Source organism: Sphaeramia orbicularis, chromosome 13 (assembly GCF_902148855.1).
Source record: "Sphaeramia orbicularis chromosome 13, fSphaOr1.1, whole genome shotgun sequence".
NCBI classification, from domain to species: domain Eukaryota; kingdom Metazoa; phylum Chordata; class Actinopteri; order Kurtiformes; family Apogonidae; genus Sphaeramia; species Sphaeramia orbicularis.
The window spans coordinates 51,361,582-51,387,526 of record NC_043969.1 but is presented as its reverse complement, the minus strand read 5'-3'; the positions used below and the strand labels follow the sequence as shown (position 1 = coordinate 51,387,526).

Sequence of the window (25,945 nt, the reverse complement as noted above, 5' to 3'; positions counted from 1 at the left end):
ACAGGTCACTTTTTTCATTTTTCTCTGTTTTTAATATAATATTTGAATTTACTCCAAGTTTTAATGAACATCTACATCAGGACTCTCAAGCTCCTGTTCTTTCAGGTTCCACTTTCAGCCTGATTTGATCTGCAGTGGACCAGACCAGTAACATATAAAACAGAATAACCTAGAAAAAATGACAAACGACAATTTTTGTCTTTATTTTAGGCAAAAAAAACCATTAAATTATAAAAATACTTACTTTTATAAACTATCCAAACACAAAAGATGTGAATAACCTCAAAAAACTGAAATTTCTTCAGAAAAATCAGTGTAATTTTCTCAGTCTTCTGCCTCCACTTCTCATTAGTCCATGTGCATTCTGGATCAGATCTACAAAGACACTAAACACTGAGGAACAGGAAGAAAAGAGTAAAAATGGGGTGGAATTTTCTACAGACATTTCAGGTTGTTCATATTTGTTCAGGTTATTCACATTTTATTGTTACAGGATAGTTTGTAAATGTAAACATTTTCATAATTTGATGTTATTTTTTGCACTAAAACAAAGACATGAATTTGAAGTTGTCATTATTTACAGACATAATGTAATATTATGTTTTTCACATCAAACCCAGAAGAAAATCTGCAGTCCTTCTTTTGTGTGGGTTCTTCTGCTGTTATTATTGGACTGTAGATCAGATCGGTCTGTATGTGGAACCAACACTAAAATGAGTTCCACAGCCTGGACTGTGGAATTTTGTGAATTCATCCCAGGGGTCGGATTGGAACCTTTGGCGGGACGCATGTTTGAGACCCCTGCTTTACATGATCAGTGAGTTAAATATAAAAAAACAAAAAACATAATTCACACTGAAAACATGTCACGTACAGCAGATAATGTTGACGCTGTGGGTGTTTATGGGTTAATGTGACGCAGTGGTTCTGAGGCTGTGGTTGTGGTTTGTAATTATCTGTGGCTTCACTTTTAATTTAGATAATGATTAGAAACAAACATGAACCGACATTTAAAGACAGAGGTTTACTGTGGGAGTCCGACTGACTGTCAGGGCTTTATCTGTCATATGTTCCAATGTAATGTTTGAATCCAGACACAAAGGGACGGTGTGTGTGTGTGTGTGTGTGTGTGTGTGTGTGTGTGTCTGTGTGTGTGTCTGTGTGTGTGTGTGTCTGTGTGTGTCTGTGTGTGTCTGTGTGTGTGTGTCTGTGTGTGTGTGTGTGTCTGTGTGTGTGTGTGTGTGTGTGTGTGTCTCTGTGTGTGTGTGTGTGTGTGTGTGTGTGTGTGTGTGTCTGTGTGTGTGTGTGTGTGTGTGTGTGTGTGTCTCTGTGTGTGTGTGTGTGTGTGTGTGTGTGTGTGTGTGTGTTTGACACCTTCTGTTGTCTGTCTGTACATTCCCATCATGACTCATTCCAGTCGACCCATAAAAACACAACGTCTATCATTTAGTTTTTCCACTCATTTTAAACACACACACACACACACCTGACGCACACACACACACACACACACACACACACCTCTGTTATTGGTCACATACATTGAACAGAAGTCATAAATGCATTCGGGGACTTTCCATCTTTTCTGGTCTTTTCTTTGCAGTCGATGACAGTTTTACTCCATTTCCCACAATTCACCACAGCACAATAGTCCAGGACAATAGAATGAGGTCACACTGTTGAAAATAAATATCAGCTGATGAGACTCCGCTGAAAACTAACCTGGTTTATGTTCAGTTCATGATGGATTTGAATGAAAAAGTCACTTTTTCTCTGTTTTGATTGAATAACCTTCAACTTTAATCTGAGTTTTAAGGAACATCTGCACCATCAGTGAAGGAAATATAAGAAAATACAGGATTTACACAGACAATAAAAGGAAAATACAGAGGATAATATTAAAATAAATGGTGATAAGTCACTTAAAAAAGGTGAAATGTAGAGATAAATGTACGTGGGGCTGACACAGTAGAAGTTCTGGTGTTTAAGGGTTAATTTAAACCTAAAACGTCTGTTTGGTTCATAGACGGACAAATGGAATGTCCACAGTTAGACAGAGGTCAAAGGTCATCCGAGTCTGTTCTAACATCAGTGGATCTGTGTTGGACTGACCACACCAGTCCACACTGTAAAAAGAAGACAGTCACACAAACACACTGTAAAAAGAAGACAGTTCAACTCAGTCTGAACTGTCACACACTGTAAAAAGAAGACCGTTCAACTCATTATTGGGTTAAATGTCTTATTTCAGTCCAATTATCGTCAGTGCAGGAAGAAAATGACACTGATCAAGTTTTATTAAAATAAGAAAATATTATCTGAGCATTATAGAATGATAAAAATCTAATTTTAAGAAGGATATACTTCTTTTAAGTCTACATAGTAAGATCTATTTTAAATTCTATCTATCTATCTATCTATCTATCTATCTATCTATCTATCTATCTATCTATCTATCTATCTATCTACACACACATGGTCTTATGCAGATGTACTGACTCAATAGTTATGTTTTTAAATGTATTTATATGTATTTATTATTGAACTCGATAAATTCAGTCTAAATGTGTTGAGGGTAAACAGTTCCTGTGTCCTCATTTTTTACAGTGTGTGTCACCACATGGACACGCCTCCATGTTTGTTTGATTAGAATTTACCTTATGTATTAAACTCGACCACCTAGTTCAGGGGGGTCCAACATACGGCCCATGGACCTAAAGCGGCCCACTGTAAAGTCCAGTCTGGGCTGAATGTATGACAAACAAACATAAAACTGAATCAGTTTAATTCAGGTTCCATATTCAGACCAGTACACTGCAAAAAGTGATTTTCAACAAAGGGAAATTTACTCATTTTAGGAATATTAATCTGTTTTTTGTTTTTTAGTTTTAAGTGCTGATAGAAAAAATATCCACCTTGTCTTTATTACATGTATCTTCCTTTTCTAGGTCAGAATTTTCATGTTATTTGTGTAAAAAGGATCTGGAAATGAGCTTTAATAATGTGAAACACCAGTAACAACAGTTTACCACAAATGAAACCAATGGTTTCAATTTTTTTTTTTACACAAAAATCTTTTTTAATTCAACATCAGTGGATCTGTTCTACATTCAGACACAAACCAATGTCAAACAAACGTCTGTACTGATCAGATTTGTGTCGGTCCAACACAGTTCATGATCTAAAGTGGATCAGAACCAGTCAAATACCAACAGAATAATGACAAATACACACTTTGGTCTTTGTTTTAGTGTGTGTACGTCGTAAAAATGTAAATAACCTGAATAAATCTGAATAAATCTGAACTGTCTTCATATAAATCAGTGTATTTGTTCCAGTATTCAGTCTGTTCTTAACTGGTGTGTATTTGTAGATCCACTGGATCTGTACGATAGAATGAACATGTAGAAATGATCAACTGAACCTGATTAGTACTGATTATACTTATGTTTATTGATGAATTTCAGTTTGTTCATGGTCATATTTTTAAAGGCTAGTTTGTAAATGTAAACATTTTTACCTTTGTTTGTTTGTTAGCAAGATAACTAAAAAAGTTATGGACGAATTTTCATGAAGTTTTCAGGAAATGTTGATACTGGCACAAGGAAGAAATGATTACATTTTGGTGATGATCGGGGGGGGGGGGGGCAAATCTGTCTTGGTGGAGGTCTGCGCTCTCTGAGTGCTTTTCTTGTTATAATTTGACCTTTTCCACACTAAAACAATAGTTTGTGTCATTATTTCTAGGTTCTTCTGTTCTTATTTTCCTGGTTCTGATCCACTTCAGATCAGATTAGACTGAATGTAGAACCTGAACTAACATGAGTTTGAAAAGTAATTATAACATAAAAGCCTTTTATTTAGTTCAGAAAGTCAACATTTGTGGTAGAAGCTGAAAACAGTTGGACAGTAATATATATATATAACATGCATAATATAACATAAATAATTCAAAGTCCATGTTGTGCAAAGAAATTGTCATGCATTTAAAATCCGAGCTAACTTTAGCATCTGTGACATATTAGCCTACGACGGCGTATTATGGCCCCATAAGAAAATAAAACACTGTCACAACAAGAATAAAGTCAAAAATACCCAGATAAAACCTGTAATTTCACTAGAACAACGTTGTAATATTTCAAGAATAAAGACAAAATTTTTTGAGAATAAAGTTGTAGTTTTGAAAAAACTCATAATTTAATGAAAATAATGTACTTTTATGTGATTAAAGTCGTAATATTTAGAAAATAAATTCTGAACAGTGCAGTAAAAAGTCATATTTGATAAATCTTCAGCCTTAATCCTTGTCGATGACAGTTTCCAGTTACAGCGAACGCAACAAACGAAGCATCAGCTTTCACTTCTGTTGGAGCGGACGACTGATGCTAATTTATATTTTTATGTTTAATGTGTTCAGTAGAGTACATACTTTGTCTTTTTGATTCTATGTTCTTTTTAATCTAACTTATTTTTAGCTGTTTACACTCTATTTATTTATTTATTTATTTATTTATTGTTGATGTGGTATGACTGTTTCTATGGAGCGATGACCATATTTTTGAATTGAACTGCTAAAGCTAACTCCTGATAATGCTAACTCCTGCTAAAGCTAATGCCTGCTAATTGTTTAACTCCTGCTTATGCTAACTACTGCTAAAGCTAACTCCTGCTAATGCTAAGTCCTGCTAAAACTAACGCCTACTAATTGTTTAACTCCTGCTTATGCTAACTCCTGCCAAAGCTAACTCCTTCTAATGCTAACTCCTGCTCAGGCTAATGCCTGCTAATTGTTTAACTCCTGCTAAATCTAACCCCTGCTAATGCTAAGTCCTGCTAAAACTAACGCCTACTAATTGTGTAACTCCTGCTTATGCTAACTCCTGCTAAAGCTAACTCCTGATGATGCTAACTCCTGCTCAGGATAATGCCTGCTAATTGTTTAACTCCTGCTAAATCTAACTCCTGCTAATGCTGACTCCTGCTAAAGCTAGCGCCTGCTAATTGTTTAACTCCTGCTAAAGCTAACGCCTGCTAATTGTTTAACTCCTGCTAAAGCTAACGCCTGCTAATTGTTTAACTCCTGCTAAAGCTAACGCCTGCTAATTGTTTAACTCCTGCTAAAGCTAACGCCTGCTAATTGTTTAACTTCTGCTAAAGCTAACGCCTGCTAATTGTTTAACTCCTGCTAAAGCTAATGCCTGCTAATTGTTTAACTCCTGCTAAAGCTAATGCCTGCTAATTGTTTAACTCCTGCTAAACCTAACGCCTGCTAATTGTTTAACTCCTGCTAAAGCTAACGCCTGCTAATTGTTTAACTCCTGCTAAAGCTAACGCCTGCTAATTGTTTAACTCCTGCTAAAGCTAACGCCTGCTAATTGTTTAACTCCTGCTAAAGCTAACGCCTGCTAATTGTTTAACTCCTGCTAAAGCTAACGCCTGCTAATTGTTTAACTCCTGCTAAAGCTAACGCCTGCTAATTGTTTAACTCCTGCTAAAGCTAACGCCTGCTAATTGTTTAACTTCTGCTAAAGCTAACGCCTGCTAATTGTTTAACTCCTGCTAAAGCTAATGCCTGCTAATTGTTTAACTCCTGCTAAAGCTAATGCCTGCTAATTGTTTAACTCCTGCTAAACCTAACGCCTGCTAATTGTTTAACTCCTGCTAAAGCTAACGCCTGCTAATTGTTTAACTCCTGCTAAAGCTAACGCCTGCTAATTGTTTAACTCCTGCTAAAGCTAACGCCTGCTAATTGTTTAACTCCTGCTAAAGCTAACGCCTGCTAATTGTTTAACTTCTGCTAAAGCTAACGCCTGCTAATTGTTTAACTCCTGCTAAAGCTAATGCCTGCTAATTGTTTAACTTCTGCTAAAGCTAACGCCTGCTAATTGTTTAACTCCTGCTAAAGCTAATGCCTGCTAATTGTTTAACTTCTGCTAAAGCTAACGCCTGCTAATTGTTTAAATCCTGCTAAAGCTAACGCCTGCTAATTGTTTAACTCCTGCTGATACTGACTCTAATAGTTTTCATGTGAATGTTTTGGTTCAGACTGACGTGCAGAATGAAGCTGTGGCCTTTTGTTGTGTGTCCTTAAGTTTGTGTAGAGAGACATTAGATGCTTGTGTCGTCATCATCAGAAGGGTAACACACACACACACACACACACACACACACTGAGGCGCCTGTGTGTCTCTTCTGGCAGCGCTACTGGAAGTTTACACTGTCAGAGTGTGTGTGTGTGTGTGTGTGTGTGTGTGTGTGTGTGTGTGCCAACTGCCCTCAAACACAATAGCTCTGTGTGTGTTTTTCTGTCTGGGTCAGTTTGGCTTCTTTGACATTGTCTTGTCTCAAACACAAACAGTTTGTAGAGTGTGTGTGTGTGTGTGTGTGTATGTGTGTGTGTGTATGTGTGTACTGTAGAATTTCCCATAAATGGAACAGGACTGATTGCCTGCTTTTGCTCTTTAAAGTCTTTTCAGTCACTGATAACGTTCACTCAGATGTTATACTTAAATGGTTCATATTTGTCTAAACCCACTGTTCTTAGTCTGTGGGTCATTTCTTTGTGTATTTGGACCAAGGTTATTATCGTTAACGAAAACAAACGAAATGACGAAAACTAGAATTGTAAAAACATTTTCGTTAACTGAAATAAATAAAAACTATAATTAAAAGAAAAAAAAAACATAACTAACTGAAACTGTATTGTGTGTTCATTAAACTAACTAAAATGGATAAAAATTACGGATAAAATTTCCTTTGTTTTCGTTTTTGTCAATGTCAGATTGATATGAAAGCGATTTATTTAATTTTAGCTGGTGGCACCATATGATATTTAAGGGTTCGTCCCTTGTGTTCACTTGTGGTTTCCAGTCGTCTTCTGGTCCCCACTCTACCTGGAAACATGGAGACTAAAGCAGCAGAGTCCTGTCTGGGATTGATTTGAATACGACGACAGAGAAGAAGAGAAAAGAGACGACTAAACTAAAACTGAACTAAAACTAAGCATTTAGGAAAAAAAACTAATAAAAACTAGCAAACCTGCTCTAAAAACAAATTAAAATGAACTGAATTAGAGAAAAAAAAGTCCAAACTAAATAAAACTGAATTAGAATGAAAAATCCAAAACTATTCCAACCTTGGTTTGGACTCTAATAGTTCAGACAGTTTGGATTTGAACCCTCCAGCTCCTGCAAAACTATCTGTAGATTCATCTGGACAAAAATCCAGTGGATTTCTCCAACCTGTTTGAATTCCTTTTTATTCCAAGAATGTATGTATTATTCATAGACAGAACATGTGAATATAGAATATAACAAGAATATACAAAACAACAGACGTTCCAAGCCACAATAATCATAAAAAAAAACTACAAGAATAAATAAAATTAAACATATATAGACAAAATATAAATAAATGATAAATAAATTAAAGAGAATAAAAAAGAAGATCCAACAATAAGTAAAGGTACAGTTAGAAAAGGTAAGAAAAATAATATTACAATATGAAGTGCAGACCAATTTACAGAAAAAAACTGAAAGTGAAACTGAAGCGCTGATAAACATTTTTGATTAAGTTTATATGTTTAATAAGTTAACATGTGTGGACACACCAGGAAACCCAATAAATTTTGGAATTTAGTAGGATTTAATAGAATTTAGTAGGTTCTGTTCATAATTTTTATGGACAGAATTTCTAGGCGCAGCCAGGGGCCGGAGGGGGTCCGGTTTGGGGACCACAGGATTTCGTCTCTGCTTTTTGCAGATGATGTTGTCCTGTTGGTCTCATCGAACCTGGACCTTCAGCGTGCCCTGGGGCGGTTTGCAGCCGAGTGTGAAGCGAGCGGGATGAGGATCAGCACTTCCAAATCCGAGGCCATGGTTCTGGACCAGAAAAAGGTGGTCTGCCCTCACTGGGTCAGTGGGGAGTCTTTGCCCCAAGAGGAGGAGTTTAAGTATCTTGGGGTCTTGTTCACAGTGAGGGAAGGATGGAGTGTCAGATTGACAGACGGATCGGTGCAGCGTCTGCAGTGATGCAGTCACTGTACCGGTCGGTTGTGGTGAAGAAGGAGCTGAGCCGAGAGGAGAAGCTCTCGATTTACCGGTCAGTCTACGGTCCTACCCTCACCTATGGTCATGAGCTTTGGGTCATGACCGAAAGGACAAGATCCTGGATACAAGCGGTCGAAATGAGTTTCCTCCGCAGGGTGGCTGGGTGCACCCTTAGGGATAGGGGGAGGAGCTCAGTCACCAGGGAGGAGCTCGGAGTAGAGCCGCTGCTCCTCCACATCCAGAGGAACCAGCTGAGGAGGATCAGACAGCTGGTTCAGATCCTCCAGGACTCCTCCCTGGGGAGGTGTTCCGGGCATGTCCCACCGGGAGGAGACCTCAGGGAAGACCCAGGACACGTTGGAGAGACCATGTCTGTGGGCTGGCCTGGGGACACCTCGGGGTCCCCCCGGAAGAGCTGGAGGAGGAATCTGGGGAGAGGGAAGTCTGGGCATCCCTGCTGAGACTTTTGCCCCCTCGACCCAGCCCCGGATAAGAGGCAGATAATGGATGGATGGATGGAAGTAGGAGATAGAGGAGGAACCAGCATTCTAGAGTCCAAACAACACAGATCTATGTTCATGTTTATGGAAGGACTGACACTGACATCTACCAGAAGAAAGAAACTCATCAGCACATTTGGGATTGAATGGACAAACCAACATCACACACTTGTGTTTGGAACACATTTATGTAAATATGGGACAGTTTAGCTCAGATGGACCATGGAAAAGAGACCAGTGTGGATCTGTGGACGTGTTGTGGAGGTGAAGCCTGTGAGGCAACACTGAGGGCTGAAGCCCCCGGGGGGTGGGGGTGTGTGTGGGGTGGGGGTGTATTGGCCTCTGCCTGTGAGTGATCTCATATAAACATGAACCCCAATAGAAGCAGAAAAATGTAAACAGACAGAGGGAGGATGGAGCGTTTCCCAGGCCTCAGGAAAACTGCCCTGGACTCATTCAGACTCAGTCCGACTCCGTCATCAGTGTTTTCAGTTCCTGTCGTCAGCCTCGGTTTTCTTTGTACTTCTATCTGTGAATTTGATGAAAATCACTGAAGGCCTGAAATCACCTTTAAATCTGTGAAATATTAGAGATGTGGTTTGAATTAAACTGTACAGAGTTTAGACTTAAAAAGCACCTGCAGTAGGATTATTATTATTATTATTATTAATAATAATAATAATAATAATAATAATAATAATAATAATAATAATAATAATAATGATAATTAATTTGTTTGAAATGTCTTCAAATATCTCCGTAAACTACCGGGCTGATTCATTTCAGATTTTATCGTCTTTGGGACAGTGTCTACGAAGTTTGTTCACGGTTTAGATTTTTACAAAAAAATCTTTGACGAATTTTTTAAATACTAAAAATGTTCCTTTCCTTCTAATGGTCCATATTTTGATGTCCATCTTTGTTGTCATCTTCATCATCTTCACCTTCGTTGTCCTCGTCACCTTTATCGTCATCATCTTCATCACCTTCATTGTCGTCTTTGTCGTCATCTTCGTCACCTTGTCTTCATCTTCATTAGCAGTTTCTTCAAACATCTTCTCTAAAACTACTGGTCGGATTCATTTTTAATTTTATCTGTTTCTTCTTTGGGACAATGTTTACAAAGTCTCACAGTTTTGATAAATTTAGATTTTGAAATTTTTTTTGACTGATTGTTTTAAATATTCTACCTGTTCCTTTCCTTCTACTGGTCCATCTGTTGATGGTTTAGAACATGTCAGTGGTTCCAGATATCAGTCTAGTTCCTACTGGTCACTTGAGTTCTTCTCTAGTCAAAGTCCCGCCCACTTCTATAGTTAGATTGATGTGCATCCAGACCACAGGACTGGAACATAGAACAGAACCTGACATAGAACACATTCACCTGGTTCTGATCCGCATAGAACAGACGGACACTGGTTCTGTTTATATTATTCAGTTTGTCCTCACTTCGACTCAGGTGGGTTTTTATTGTTTCTTTATTGTTTCTTTAAGTTGAAATCCAACATTCCATCCACTGAACCACAAAGCCTCTTATATCTGAACATGAACAACAACAACAGGATGGAAATGTCAGCCTGACTCTGTGCTTTTCTTCTTTCTTTTTGACATTTAAATGTCAGGAACAGCAACAAGTCAACTTTATTTTTACTCCACCATCTGGAGTTGGGGACATTTTTCTTCTCAGGATCCAAAGTCCAAATAAAGGCTCAGCATTGAAAGTCAAAATGGAACCAAATGAAAGGAAGAAGCTCTGTCAAGTGGAATGAAACAGGAAAAAAGTATTGAACACACTAAGAAAAAGCAGTTGAACAGCAGAGAAAGGCCCTGAACCAAATGAAAACCACAACTAATGAGGAGGAAACTCGACCTTCGACCTGTGGTCGTTAGTGTCAGTGTGGTTCAGATGGACGGATCAGCTGGAAAAGGCTTTTGTTCCAAAGGTGTTCAAAAGAAACATGGAATGATGGTAACAGCACAGAGCTGTGTCCACACCAGAGGTTGTGTTAGACATTTTTATTGTCCATCATTTTGAGGAACAGGGTCGTAAAAATTCCATCATAACATATTATTATCTGTCATTTCAAATTTTTATTTTTTAATGACAATGAGATATATTTAGTAGTATTCAATGTTCAAAAACATCTCAATGACGCAGCAGCTGTAGTTGCTGCTGTCTGATAAACCAATGAGATATCACGACTCACATAATTAAATACGCCACTTTTAATTGGTGTGTTATCTGTAGACATTCTAAGCTTTCCTTGTGTTTGTTCACACAGTGTCAAATACCTTAAGCACTGAGGGTTAGAGTTCAGGTTCTGTGAATGAGAGATCTACGCACAAATGGACATGCCATCAAATAACACATGAAAGGTAGAACGTGTACATAGAACACACCAAATGCCATCAGAACTGGAGTATTCCTTGCTTGTCCGTCATCCTTCACCATCAGTCCCTCTGTTTTCACTGCGTTTATCAATGCCATCACATTTACTGGACTTTCTAAAATAACAAAGGAGACTCGGCTGTCTGTGCTAGCAAAGTAGCATCGAATTTTGGCTAAAGTCAGCGAAACAACAACACAAGACAGGACACTGACTAATATGCACACTGGCACCAACTGGACAGGAGGTCTACTACAGGTGGACTAACTGGACAGGAGGTCTACTACAGGTGGACTAACTGGACAGGAGGTCTACTACAGGTGGACTAACTGGACAGGAGGTCTGCTACAGGTGGACTAACTGGACAGGGGGTCTACTACAGGTGGACTAACTGGACAGGAGGTCTACTACAGGTGGACTAACTGGACAGGAGGTCTGCTACAGGTGGACTAACTGGACAGGAGGTCTACTACAGGTGGACTAACTGGACAGGAGGTCTACTACAGGTGGACTAAATGGACAGGAGGTCTACTACAGGTGGACTAACGGTGAGTCATGTGACTGCAGTACTGCTGTTGTATTCAGTTGTGAACAGTGGTGCTGTTGGTTCTGTGCAGGTGGATGCTGTTACGGACTGTTTGATGACTTGTTCACAGACAGACCAGCGATCCTGCAGCAGGTTCTGTTCACAGTGTTGTGTGAAAACTTTCTTTGGTAGATTACCCTCAGTATTGTAATCTGTCAAAATGATGGACAGCCTTCAGAATTTTCCATCATTTAAAAAAAAATTTGTCAATGACAGAATATTTTCGGTTAATGCGACCTCTGGTCCACACCTTCACAACCACTGACATTACCTGGAAGAACACGAGTCCACCAAGACCTGGACCAGCAGGTCCAACCGGGACAGAGAGGACAACAGGAAATGCACCGCACCGCCACAGCCTCTGAGCACGCTCAGTTACCTGCAAGATTCCACTACTGAAGAAAACAGGTTGAAGCTCGTTGCCAGTTTTCCAAACATGTGGACGTCCAGTGACCTACTGAGCATGTGCTGTGGTCGTCTGAGGTCACATGACTCCAGTCACACATTTGACCATGTTTGGATTTGAAATGACTCTGAACATCAGCCCAGTGACAGCAGAGCAACAGAGAAGACTGGAGGACCTGGAGGACCTGGTGGACTTCATATGATTGAAGGAACCATGACTGGAGCATGAACCTGCTGAACATCCACCAGGAGGATGAGGATGAAGATGAAGATGAGGATGAAGATGAGACCAGGGTGGATCTTCCATCAGGGTAATGATCCAAAGTAAATGATGAAGGAAACTGGTTCCAGGTAAAGACAGTCAACTTGGACTGGTCCAGTCAGTCACATGACTTCAACACAACTGAATATCTGTGGAAGCATCTGAAGATCCAGATCCACTCGATCCAGATCAACTACATCCAGATCCTCTAGATCCAGGTTCTCCAGACCCCCTGTTGGGCCCCAGTCCCTCCTTAAAGCTGCAGATCAGTTCCTTCACAGACAGAACAGTCGTCTCTTTAACCACATGCCTCTCCACTGACTGTTGAATTCATTTCAGTTTTTGTCTTCAATACTTTTTTCCTTTTATTCAACTTGATCACATAACTGTAGTTACACATGGACTCAAACGTTTAGATTCTTTGTCTGAATTTGTTGATTTCATACAAAGTCTGGGGAGGATTTCACTTCAATGGGTTCATTAGGAAAAATGTTGGAGTGTTCAGTCCTATTTCCTTTAGTGTACCTTTGTATAAACTCTATTAAACACAGTTCTATTGTGAACATGTTCGTCCATCCTCTGTTTTTCTCTGACTCTAAAACCTCGGAAACTTTTGAATCAGTCGAACCTTCACAGCCGACACAACGTCTGATCGATTACAGGTGTTTTCAACCGCTCACACCAACAACCTGCAGACTGGTGCATCTGGCCTCTATTACCCCCACAACCCCCCCCACTACGGACCCCCAAACACCCCACCCCCCCACTGACCCACATCTCAGACCTTCTGCAGACAGCTGCAGAAACACTCACTGATGTACAATGGACTAATTGGGTCAAACCTGTTTAACTGTATCAGTGGGTTTGGACACACATGTGCACGCGCACACACACACACACATACACACACACACATACACACATACACACACACACACACACACACACACACACATTCTTGTGTTGCAGCCAAACATTACATACTTGTCTCTTCTTTCTGGGTTCATTTTGGTTTTCTAGTGAACGTTCAACAGGCGTTTGTCTTTGTTGTTTTATTTCATTTTATTTTTTTAACTTTATTTACATAATGCCGTATACAAAATAGATCAACAGCAGTCAACAGTAATAAACATAACATGGAAAATATAATGCTCAAGGTGAGGCAGGAAGAAATTAAAAATAAATACATAGATAGGTAAGTAAATTAAATAAATAAATAAATAGACGTAAAAAAAAGTAAAATAAAATTACAACTTAAAATCGTTACACAAGGCTTTAGTTTTTAACAGCTTCAGCGTAAGTGCAAAAGTTAAGAATGTCCAACCGGGATTTGAAGTAGGATTGAAAGACCACAAAGTTGGGTTTCGAAATGAGATGAAGAATAAACAGTTTCTTAACCGACAGATCATCAATAAAGAAACCAAATAAAATATATTCAGTTTTGGTGTTTGTCTTTGTTTCCCCTCAGGTTTCTACTTCCTGTGACATCATCACAACATGCCTGAGGGGTCGCGGCGTGGCAGCCAGAGATCGCCTAGCAACACAGGTAAGCAGCCCCGCCCCCATGTGTTTTCAGATGTGTATGGGACTTTCCAGAACCAGAACCTCACACAGAGGAGGTCCAAGTACGAGGGGACAAAAAAATGGCACAAAGTCAGAAGATTCATGTCCAGAACTCAAGGACAAGTCCAACAGGACAAGAGATACAGAACTGTCCAGTACCGGGTCAGAACATGATGCACACTTTACACTTAGTAGAAATATTAGAGTACAGATTTGATTAGTTTTAGGTCAGAATTCAAAAGTTGTTCATTTTTGTATGATTTTTAAATCACCTTTAACCCTTATAGACCCAAACGTCCGCCTTTAACCTAAACCATCTACTGATCTAAACTGTTTAATTCCTGTTGATCCTTCAATTCTATCAATCCATGTCAATAATTGGTGTAAAATACAGTTCTTCATCTTGTCGTGGTCATTAGATATGACCCATTTAATGTCATTTGAAGAGTTAAATATGACAGTTATTGAGTATTTGGTATTTTTGTTGATGGATCAAGTTGATGAAATACAAAAAAATGTAAAAAAAAAAAAAAAAAAAATTGATTCAGGAAAATTCAAATGGAATAATTTTATCCTGTAATGGAGTTTTACGATTTAATGGTTTTACTTTGGATCTCTTTGGTGTTTTGTCGATAACTCGAACAGATTTGGTTGGATTTCTTCTCCTTGATAACCACCATAGTGGACCCCCCACCCCCCCGGTGGAAGAACCCTGTGGATTTCAGCTTCTATCAGTCATCCACATGGGGGCGCTGTAGTTGAACATCAGTTTTTTGGACATAAATCCTCAATAATCGGCTGAATCAGATCAAATGTGGCTCGTATAGCTGTTCTTCCACATGTCCATGTTCTTCCGTCCACAGTTCATCTGGGCTCAGTTTCAGTCACCAGGTGGAGTTTAGGGTTCAGTGGGTTCATTCTTCTGACACTATCAGGTCCATGGAGCTCAGACTCAGGGGGGGTTGGGGGGGTATACCTGTGGTGTTGACCCCTGACAGAGTAAACCAGGTTTTTTAAATCGATTTGAGGTGATTAGTCAATTAATTGATGAATGGTCTCAGCTGTAATTCCACTGGTCTATAAGTCAGATGGTTCCAGAATTGAAGTAGTAGGTCTGTAACGGTCCACGTACTGAACCGAACCGTTTCGGTACACACCTGTTCGGTTCAGTACACAGCTGAACCCAAACGGCACAGAATGTTGAGAAAAAGAGAAAGGAACGAAAGACGTCGTTCGATGCAGAACTTTAAATCCGCGCAAGTTCCACATGGACATATTGAAGGAGCGCACACTGACCTGAAATATGAAATAGCAGCTGATATAAGGTTAAAAAAACAACAAATATGATGTGAACCTGGACGGAAGAGACTGAAGACCCTCCAGCATCAGTACATTCCTGTTTGGGATCACTGCGGGTTCAGGTGAAGGACAACTGCCTATGTCTGGTAGATCTGAAAAACACACTTACTCTCCTCTCTCTCTCTCTCTCTCTCTCTCTCTCTCTCTCTCTCTCTCTCTCTCTCTCTCTCTCTCTCTCTCACACACACACACACACTGTATAATAGAGGAATAGAACCCAGGAGTTGGATGTTGAAAGTATGTAAAGTTTCACTTTCGTTTCACGCCAGCTTTAGTTGTGGACCACATCCCTGATGTATATTAATGCCCCCCACCCTCACTCTGTCCTATAAAAAAAAAAAAATCCCCCCTCTGTTTTTGACAAATCGCACCCTGCACACAGACACAAACAGACAAAGTGACCTAAACAGTTTGTTCTCTGTCCTAAAATAAATAATTTGGTTAATTTTCTTGTCACTGTTTCTCTTCAGTTTGTTTAAACAGAATACCAGTCTGTCCTCTTTAGGGCTGGGCAAGTTAACGCATTATTACTGCGTTAACACATTCATTAATTAACACTGCCAATTTTTTTTTTCATCTCCCATTAATGCCGTTCTGCCTTTCAAGCAAGTCTTAGTTCATTCATACATATGGACTCTTATTTTGAAACTCATGCTTTTATTTTGGCGCTCCACATGCACTGTGGAACCAAGGTGTGTGAGGAGAAAAGTGAGCGAACTTTCCGAGTAATGCCGACTCAAACTTTGTGTAACTCCTTCAGTTCAACGCCTGTATGTATCAATCATTCTGTTGTTTGCTAAATAATTTCACATGCAAACGTGCCGTGAGAAACATGTTTATGACGTTATTTTGGATGTGTTTATTACAATGTGTTTTTAACATGTTTAAGCTAATTCGTTTATGCTAGCAGTCGGAGATGGGTTGCTAATTCTTTATGCAGGCTCATGCTAAGTTTATGTAAATTCATTGGTTGTGTTTAGGTAGAATATGCCAGCCTTTGAACTAACCTTTACTTATTTACTATGTGATTAGCTCGATGCTAACTTGAATGGGAAAATCCACAGACACGCTAACAGTTAGCATTTACAGATTAACTTAAGATTTACAACGTCTTTTTGTCCAGCAACAAAAGTTCACATCAGAGATATTTGATACTATTCATTCTTACAACTGAACAGAAAATACTCACAGGCAAACGTTTTTGGCGCCGTACAAACAGAGTGAAAGAAATGTGTCTGTTAGTTCCTTCTTATGTCCAAACTGACTACGGTAACACCGAAAGGAAAAAACATCCGTTAGTGCAACTTATTCTGACCACTAGAGGGCCCCCTTTGTTTACTTTGAACAACTGAACATCACATATTATTGGGCTTATTGGTATTAGTACTGATTAGTGGGACTAAGACTCCTGTCAATCACTCACAACCGGAAATAAACATGTGTGGACATAAACATGTGTAACAGTAGCGGTCTGTTCCATCGACATTTTCATTTGAAATGTCTTCAGATGGTGGGGTTGATAAGGCCAAAGTTGTTTGGAAGCACTGACATGTGGAATTATTTTTATCACTGGAGTACTTCAGTCTGAAATATCACGGAAAGGAAATACACGCTGTTGATGCCGGCAACCCCCCCCCCCAAAAAATAATAACTATGCAATTAATCACGATTAATCACAGAAATCCATGCGATTAATTGTGATTTAAAATTTTAATCGCTGCCCAGCACTAGTCATCTTATTAATGTTGCACTTCATGTGGAATTTTTTTGTTGTTATGTTAACGCAGAATGTGAACTGACAGAACTGGGATTAGATTTTTGTTGTTTGTTCAAAACTACTTTTCTGGGAAAAGTACAATACTAATGTTTCAAATACATTTAGTAATATTTTATTTATTTTCTATTTGATTTATAGCTGCAGAATTGTTACTTTTGCCAAGGAGGTTCTGTTTTTGCTGGCGTTGGTTTGTCTGTCTGTCTGTCCATGTGCAAGATAACTCAAAAATTTATGGATGGATTTGGATGAAAATTTCAGGAAATGTTGATACTGGCTCAAAGAACAAATTATTAAATTTTGGTGGTTATCGGGGGGGCCCCACGGGGGGGCCCACTGATCTGCCTTAGCAGAGGTCTGCACTCTCTGAGTGCTTCGAGTATTATTTCTGTTTTTCTATATTCTATTGTCTCCAAAAATTGGGGGAAAAATGTTCAAAAATCATAATAAATGCATTAAAGACACTTTGAGGGTTTTTTTTCTTCCCATACTGAATGGAAAAAAAAAAAAAAACCCGAACTGTGGCTTTGAAAACTGAAAAACGTACCGAACCAAAAATTTTGTGTACCGTTACAGGCCTAAGAAGTCGTGACATTCGAACACACGTGATCCAGACTAATCCAGTCCTAAATGTTGGTTGGTTGTAGTTTCACAGATACAGTCTGGGCTCCAAATGAAAGATAGAATGAGTTTAAGTCCAAAGGAATATTAGTGTCAGATCTACCAGATCTACTTCCAACACTGTCTGCACATGACAACACATGGACTGGACAGGTTCTATCAGCGGAACATTTAGACATCTGTTGGATAAATGGACACAAACCAACATATATGTGGAAGAACGCACCGTCATATATATGAAAACAGGAACTAAACAGCACTGTGGTCATTAGTTTAACAATTAATCTGATTAAAATACAGAACATTTAGTCCATTTAATGTCTGTAATGGCAGATCCTTTGTAAACCAGTATAAACCAGTGTATTCATTTACACAGACCATGGTGGGAAACACCAGTGCAGATGGAACAGGTTGGTTTTCCAAAGATCAGCTGAAAAGGTCAACGATTCATGATTCAGCCAAAAAAACAGACCAAATAATAATAAAAATGATAAAATAATAACTTAGTCCAGTTTTAAAATCATATGAACTGTTTCTGCGACGTTTGGACCAAACGGCTTTGACTTCTCAGCTCAACTTTCACCGAGAGCTGTGACTTCCTGTCACCAAAGCAGAGAGAGGCTAGAGGTTATTATACACACACACACACACACACACACACACACACACACACACACACACACAAATACACACTGAGAGGCCCAGTAATGAGGTGTAATTACACACAGCCACCATGTTTAGTTGCTCGGCTGTTATATTGGTTTTAGAGTTAACATTACCACACACACACACACACAAACACACACACACACACACACACACATACACACATACACACACACACACATCCACATACCTTCCTGCAGACACACAATCACACACTCAATATATCGTGTGTGCAGGAAGTTGTATGGTTTGTGGTGATAAAGTAAAAGACTGAACAGTGTTTGGTGCTGCCACACACACACACACACACACACACACACACACACACACACACACAATAAAATGCCGATGTGTTGATTATAGCCATAGAAAGGAACGAAGCAGAAAATAGAGAGAACGCCCAAGATAAAACTGTAGAAAAAGGGCAAGATGAAGAATAGAATAGAAATAACGGGGGGGGGGGGGGGGTACTAGAAAGAGTAAAACTCTGGAGAACATGGGAGTTCTGGTCCAAACACAGCAGACTGAGCTAGTCTGAGCTCAGTTTGGTTCTGGCCTGTGATTGGCTGTTTGTGGGACTTTGCTGTCTCTCAGCTCTGTGGACATAAATGTGTGGACACCTCATGTCCACAGCTGTCACATGTTCTGTCCATGAGGATCAGACACACGAACATCAATATTTCACTGTAGTTTAATGGTAGATCTGTCTTCCTCAGTCAGATGTGATGAAAGTAGATGGAAATTATTATTTACAGTCAGAGCAGGAAAAATATTAGAGACATTTAGAGGAAGAACATTGAAAATCAGAGTCAGTGTGAATATAAATCAATCAATTTTTTTTACTCATCTTTTGAGTATTATGTTGATTTTGTTGATTGTTTTGGTCTTTTTTACTTATTTTTTATTATTTTGTTCATTCTGTTGATTATTTTGTATATTCTTTTTTATTATTTAGTTCTTTTTTACTCATTTTTTGATGAACCCAAACCAAACTAACCAATGCATTGATATCTATCCCATAATATTAAACTCTATTCTGACATTAGTCATTGTTAGTTATTGTTTTGGATCCCAGACCCGCTAGAACAGAAACACCTGGATTCAACGCGTCCACAGACTGTGATCCGTTTGTGTCTGACTTAAACAGTTATTCTATACTTTACGTTAACTGTGAAGGTGTTGCTTTTTGGGCAGAACATTAAATGAGCTGGAATGAGGTTTGTTTGGTTTTTTTTTTCTTGGAAAATTCACGTGTGAGGCTTCGACATGTTTGGTGGTTGTTGTCGTGGTAATGACAGTGAGCATGTGCTCTTATGACTGTAATCAAACCCACTGGAATCCACTCAGACTTCTAGTTCCACACCACCCGTTTAAAGGGGAACGCCGCCCTGACGTCGTTTTCACAGCTGACTGTTTTCAGACCCATGAGGGGGACGTCCCGTCGCTGCGTCCACGTGTCTTTTACTTAACACGTCTTCTAAACCTTTAGTTTCACTGTATTTAAACCATCTCCACCTTCACATTACTGTCAGATTTTACAGCTTTAGGACAAAAAAATGAATAAGCGGCGTTGGGTTTGAACATCCCACATGTTTCAGCACATGTGTATGGAAAGAATGAGACAAAGAGGGATTTTGGAGTTCCTCAGGGTATGTCCATGGGTCTACTGTTGTTCTTATGGTTTAGTTCACGGGTTCCCAAAGTGGGGTACCCGCACCCCCAGGGGTACTTAGAAGAAGTCCAGGTGGTATTTAAATCCATGAAATAAGTCATCATGTACCAAATATAAAATAAATAATGAGAATTAATGCAGGAATATAAACCACAGTAAATACATTCATATAATAGTTTTATTGTCTTTGGTAACATTTGAAAAACATTTATATTTAATATGATTCAAAATGAGTTCATTTGTGTAGATAAGGAATTATTTTATGTTGATGAAAGGTACATTTATTAATTAATGACCTATTTATGTTCCTTATCAATGACAGAGGGCACTTTTCAGTTTAGATTTTACACAAAATTTACTTTAATAAATGTGTTATTTTTTATATATTACAGATAAATATATGTTGTCTGTTTATAAAGTTTTGTAGATATAAACAGACACCTTTGGTACAGGAACACATTTGGACTAATGTTTTCAATTAAAAATGCTGAAGTGAGAGTTGGGGGTACTTGGATAAAAAAAGTTTATTTCAGGGGATACACCACTGTAAAAAGTCTATTTAAGAGGTACTCCGCTGTAAAAAGTCTATTTCAGGGGGTACTCTGTTGTAAAAAGTCTTTTTCAGGGGGTACTTCGCTGTAAAAAGTCTATTTCAGGGGGTACTCTGTTGTAAAAAGTCTTTTTCAGGGGGTACTCTGTTGTAAAAAGTCTTTTTCAGGGGGTACTTCGCTGTAAAAAGTCTATTTCAGGGGGTACTCTGTTGTAAAAAGTCTTTTTCAGGGGGTACTTCGCTGTAAAAAGTCTATTTCAGCTGGTACTCCACTGTAAAAAGTCTAACTCAGGGGGTATTCCACTGTAAAACATCTATTTCAGGGGGTACTCTGCTGTAAAAAGTCTATTTCAGGGGGTACTCTGCTGTAAAAAGTCTATATCAGAGGGTTCTGACACCTAGGTAGCTTTAATGTCCATATTTGGGTCCCATTTATGGACCCAATATTTGATTGTAAATTCATTAATTATGGGATGGCTCAGAATAAGTGTATAATTTTTTTTTTTTTTTTTTTTTTTTTTTTTTTACATTTATCTGAGGTCATCATTAGGTCCATCCTGGGTCTAAAAAGATGGAAGAGTGTCAGATGCTAAAATACACCCAGTTTCAAGGACAGACCTAGATGTATGTACATGACTTCCTTGCTAATGCTAATGCTAATGCTAGTGCTGATGCACACAAATAAATGACAAGACTGAAGGTGTTCAAAGGCCATAATGGGATCAACCTGCTCAGTTTTTATATGTGAAAGTGTTTATGTACAGGAGCACAGACGACTAATAAAAGTATTTATATGTTTGTATTAGTGAGGATATTATGGGATGTAAGGATTCCATAGCGCATTTAAGAAAGGGAAGTTTGAGGTGTATGATTAGATTTAGATGAAGGGTTTGAAAATGTGTTTTTGCTGCTGTGTGCATGTGTTTGTGTGAAACAGGATGAAGTGTGTCCAAACCACATCCTGTGTTCAGTGTCAGGTGCACAGCTTTGAGCTCAGTCCATCAGACGCTCTGTAACAACCGGCGGCTTCGTTATGATTCACATCTCATCAGACATCATTCTGTAAAACTGTAAGTCATGGACCTGTGGCATCTGTTCCAACCCTTTGGATTCAGCTTCTGTCCTCGTGTAGAGCATGTGTTTCATTTTTTCCATTAGTGAAAGCAGATCAGCCGTCAGTATCTGGGTGAGCGTATTATGCACACTTTATACTTCATATTATAAAGGTCATATTATTTTGGGTTTTACTGATGAATAAGGCTACGTTTAGACGGTAACAATCAGAACCGAAAACACTAAAGTGCCGTTGTGTTCTCACTTTTAAGTCCATGTTTAGACGTGTGTGTCTGAGCTCGAGAAAACAGCTGCAAGGACAGAAACGATGCAAATTCACAAACTCAAACACAGTCTGAACCAGGTACAGAAAGAGGAACGTGGTGCAAATGAACAAAATGCACCGCAAGAAACAACAACAAATGCATAATCATCAAATGTTCTGCAAATAAAGAAACGATTCAAACCAAGAAAACATCTGCAAATGAAAAACATCTGCAGAACCGTTAGTCAGTCCAACAGAAGGGCTCCAAACCTGTAGGGGGCGCTGTCAGCAGAACAGACACAGGATGGACAGACAGACGGAAAACAGCTGACGGGTAGGGTTTAAACTACAGTGGAACAAACTGAAGGGATGGCGTAGCGTAGTCATGTGACTTTTATTAGATTCTATTGGACACTAGTCTGTTGTCTGTAAACGCTGCCCCCTACAGGTCTGGAGCACTTCTGTTGGACTGACTGGTTCTGCAGCCGTTTGTATTTACACATTTTCATGGTTTGAATCGCTTCTTTATTTACAGAACATTTGATGATTATGCATTTGTTTTTGTTTCTTGTGGTGCATTTTTTCAGGGGGTACTCCACTGTAAGAAGTCTATTTCAGGGGGTACTCCGCTGTAAAAAGTCTATTTCAGGGGTACTCTGCTGTAAAAAGTCTCTTTCAGGGGGTAGTCCACTGTAAAAAAAATTATATTTCAGGGTGTACCCCATTGTAAAAAGTCTATTTCAGGGGTACCCCGCTGTAAAAAGTCTATTTCAGGGGGTGCTTTGCTGTAAAAAGTCTATTTCAGGGGGTACTCCACTGTAAAAAGTCTATTTCAGAGGGTACTCCACTGAAAAAGTTTATTTCAGGGGAACTCTGCTGAAAAAGTCTATTTCAGGGGGTACCCCGCTGTAACAAGTCTATTTCAGGGGAACTCTGCTGTAAAAAGTCTATTTCAGGGGGTACTCTGCTGTAAAAAGTCTATTTCAGGGGGTACTCTGCTGTAAAAAGTCTATTTCAGGGGAACTCCACTGTAAAAAGTCTATTTCAGGGGGTGCTTTGCTGTAAAAAGTCTATTTCAGGGGGTACTCCACTGTAAAAAGTCTATTTCAGAGGGTACTCCACTGAAAAAGTTTATTTCAGGGGAACTCTGCTGAAAAAGTCTATTTCAGGGGGTACCCCGCTGTAACAAGTCTATTTCAGGGGAACTCTGCTGTAAAAAGTCTATTTCAGGGGGTACTCTGCTGTAAAAAGTCTATTTCAGGGGGTACTCTGCTGTAAAAAGTCTATTTCAGGGGAACTCCACTGTAAAAAGTCTATTTCAGGGGATACTCCACTGTAAAAAGTCCATTTCAGGGGGTACTCCGCTGTAAAAAGTCTATTTCAGGGGTACTCCGCTGTAAAAAGTCTATTTCAGGGGAACTCTGCTGTAAAAAGTCTATTTCAGGGGAACTCTGCTGTAAAAAGTCTATTTCAGGGGGTACTCTGCTGTAAAAAGTCTATTTCAGGGGAACTCCACTGTAAAAAGTCTATTTCAGGGGATACTCCACTGTAAAAAGTCCATTTCAGGGGGTACTCCGCTGTAAAAAGTCTATTTCAGGGGTACTCCGCTGTAAAAAGTCTATTTCAGGGGAACTCCGCTGTAAAAAGTCTATTTCAGGGGGTTCTCCGCTGTAAAAAGTCTATTTCAGGGGGTACTCCGCTGTAAAAAGTCTATTTCAGGGGAACTCCGCCGTAAAAAGTCTATTTCAGGGGGTACTCCGCTGTAAAAAGTCTATTTCAGGGGGTACTCCGCTGTAAAAAGTCTATTTCAGGGGGTACTCCACTGTAAAAAGTCGATTACAGGGGATGCTTGCTGTAAAAAGTGTATTTCAGGGGGTACTCCACTGTAAAAAGTTAAATATAGATGGACACTGGAGCTATTTTATTTTGCTACAGTAAAAGCACTTGAACACAACGCTGTGGTAATTTTGAATTCACTGGTGGAAAGGTTCATGTTCCCGACAGCACCTGAAGGCACCATCAGATGGTGCGGTTGCCATGGTTTTGTCGTCCGACGTGTGGACAGACAGGAGGCGGCGTCTGCAGCTGTTAAAGCCGTTCCTGTAAGAACCTGCAGGCCGACTCCGTTATCACCTAGACGGAAAAATTTAACACCATGTTCTGAGATTCCACTGGACAGGAAGTCTGGAGCAGAAACACTAACAGGCTTTAAATACGAGTCCAGGTCCATGTGAGGACCAGGACAGGTGGGACGGAGTCTGGGACACAGGAAGTGGTCCAAGGAGGCCGAGGGGGGCCATGTTTTTAAAGGCACTAACTGGGAATGTGTGGAAAGTATTCAGAGTATGTTCTGGTGGGTCTGAAGGACTGGACCGGGTTCATGTGGACCCGGTGAGTCTGAAGGACTGGACCGGGTTCATGTGGACCCAGTGGGTCTGAAGGACTGGAGTGGGTTCATGTGGACCCGGTCCAGTCCAGTCCAGTTGGAGTCACCATAGGACTGTGTCAGTGTTTGGAATACTGGATGGTTGTTCAGAAACTGGGATGGACTTGGTTCCAGTGTTTTCTTTAACCCTTCGTTGTCCCGACCACAGATGTCATTCATAAACACCGAAGACACCGAATCTGGACACGTCGTACTGATGTCACATATTTTTTCATACAGTTTGCTTTTAACTTTTTTAAAACTTTTTTTTAATCAACTTGATCCATAAACAAAAATACCAAATAGTCAATAATGGTCATATTTTTAACCCTCTAAATGTTATGTTAATTAAAAAAAAAATAAAGTCATAATATTACGAGAAAAACGTCGAAATTTAAAAACATATGGAAAAATATTGTAACCGACCAGAATACAGTCGTACCCACTGGTCTGATAATGTAGAACTGGAACATTCTGTGAGGTTCTACTTTCATTGGGGTTTACACACAAAGGCGAAATACTGAGCCTATTAGCCCCGCCCACCAAATACTGAGCCTATTAGCCCCGCCCACCAAATACTGAGCCTATTAGCCCCGCCCACCAAATACTGAGCCTATTAGCCCCGCCCACCAAATACTGAGCCTATTAGCCCCGCCCACCAAATACTGAGCCTATTAGCCCCACCCACCATCAACACATGCAAACGGACTTAGTCGGACTTTGAAGACAGTTCACACACGTTTGGGTTTGTTTTCTCGTAAGAACTGAACAGATTTGGAACAAATTACCTCTTTCTGTGGAGGAAAAACTGACAATTTATAAATTATGACCTTTTATCGCACTGCTGTGAATTTATTTTCAAAATATTACAACTTTAATCTCATAAAAGTAAAACATTATTTTTGCTAAATTATGATCTTTATTTTAAACTGCTTCTTTATTCTCATAATATTATGACTTTATTCTTGTAGTGACAAGTGCTTTTATTTTTCCTATGTAGCCTAATACGCCATCATAGCACTAAAGTATCTGTCTGTAATCCTGTAATGGAGACGATCTCCAGGAATAGGACCTGGTACCTGAATCGAGTCGAGCCGGTTCTACGTAGTGGAAACGCAGCATAATGTAGAATTCTGACTGAACTTCCCCCTCATTCATTCCATGAGAATCTAATTTTTACAGTTTTTTATTATTATTATTTTTTATATATTCCACTACTGGTTTGATGGTTCCAGCTCCACAGTGTAAAAAATAAACCTGTAAAAAAAACGGTAGTATTCTGGCAGCAGGGGTGCTGAAAAAATACTGTTAAATAATGGAGAATAACCATCTCATAAAAATACGGTAATTTTCCATAATTAAAATACAGTTTTTTGCCCTAACTTTACATGAGATTTTGCTTTTTTTTTTTTTTTTTTTAACTTGTTAATGTTTAATCAAGAATATTTTCATGTATTAAAACAATCCAATTACCTATAAATATATATGTAAATAATTTTCAGTGAGACTCAGTTGTCCACTCCACTGATGAAAACTGTATTTGGACAGTTTATCAGTGCTTATACATGTTATACATTCACAAAAATACATTTATTCAACATTTTTGTTGTGAAACCTCCTGTAATTACACCAGATATTTGTCAATTAACAAACAAGTCTGGTTCAACTGACAGAACAAATACTTCTGGAACGGTTAATTGTCAGTAATTTTATCTCGTTTTCTTTTTTTCTTTTTTTTCTTTTTTTACAGCATTAAACTTTAACCGATTAATCTCAGAAATAGAAAAGAAATATTTGTGAAATTATGAT

General features: G+C 39.1%; 1 protein-coding gene across 1 annotated transcript in view; it reads left to right on the top strand.

The window, feature by feature from the left end:
- The window catches only part of plekhg2 (pleckstrin homology domain containing, family G (with RhoGef domain) member 2), a 127,378-nt gene that overhangs the window by 7,923 nt on the left and 93,510 nt on the right, over positions 1 to 25,945 (top strand). Inside the window, exon 2 of the mRNA XM_030152682.1 lies at positions 13,657 to 13,734. Within this exon, the coding sequence (XP_030008542.1) occupies positions 13,686 to 13,734 (49 nt within the window). The 5' untranslated portion in view covers positions 13,657 to 13,685. The remainder of the gene's footprint in view (positions 1 to 13,656; positions 13,735 to 25,945) is intronic.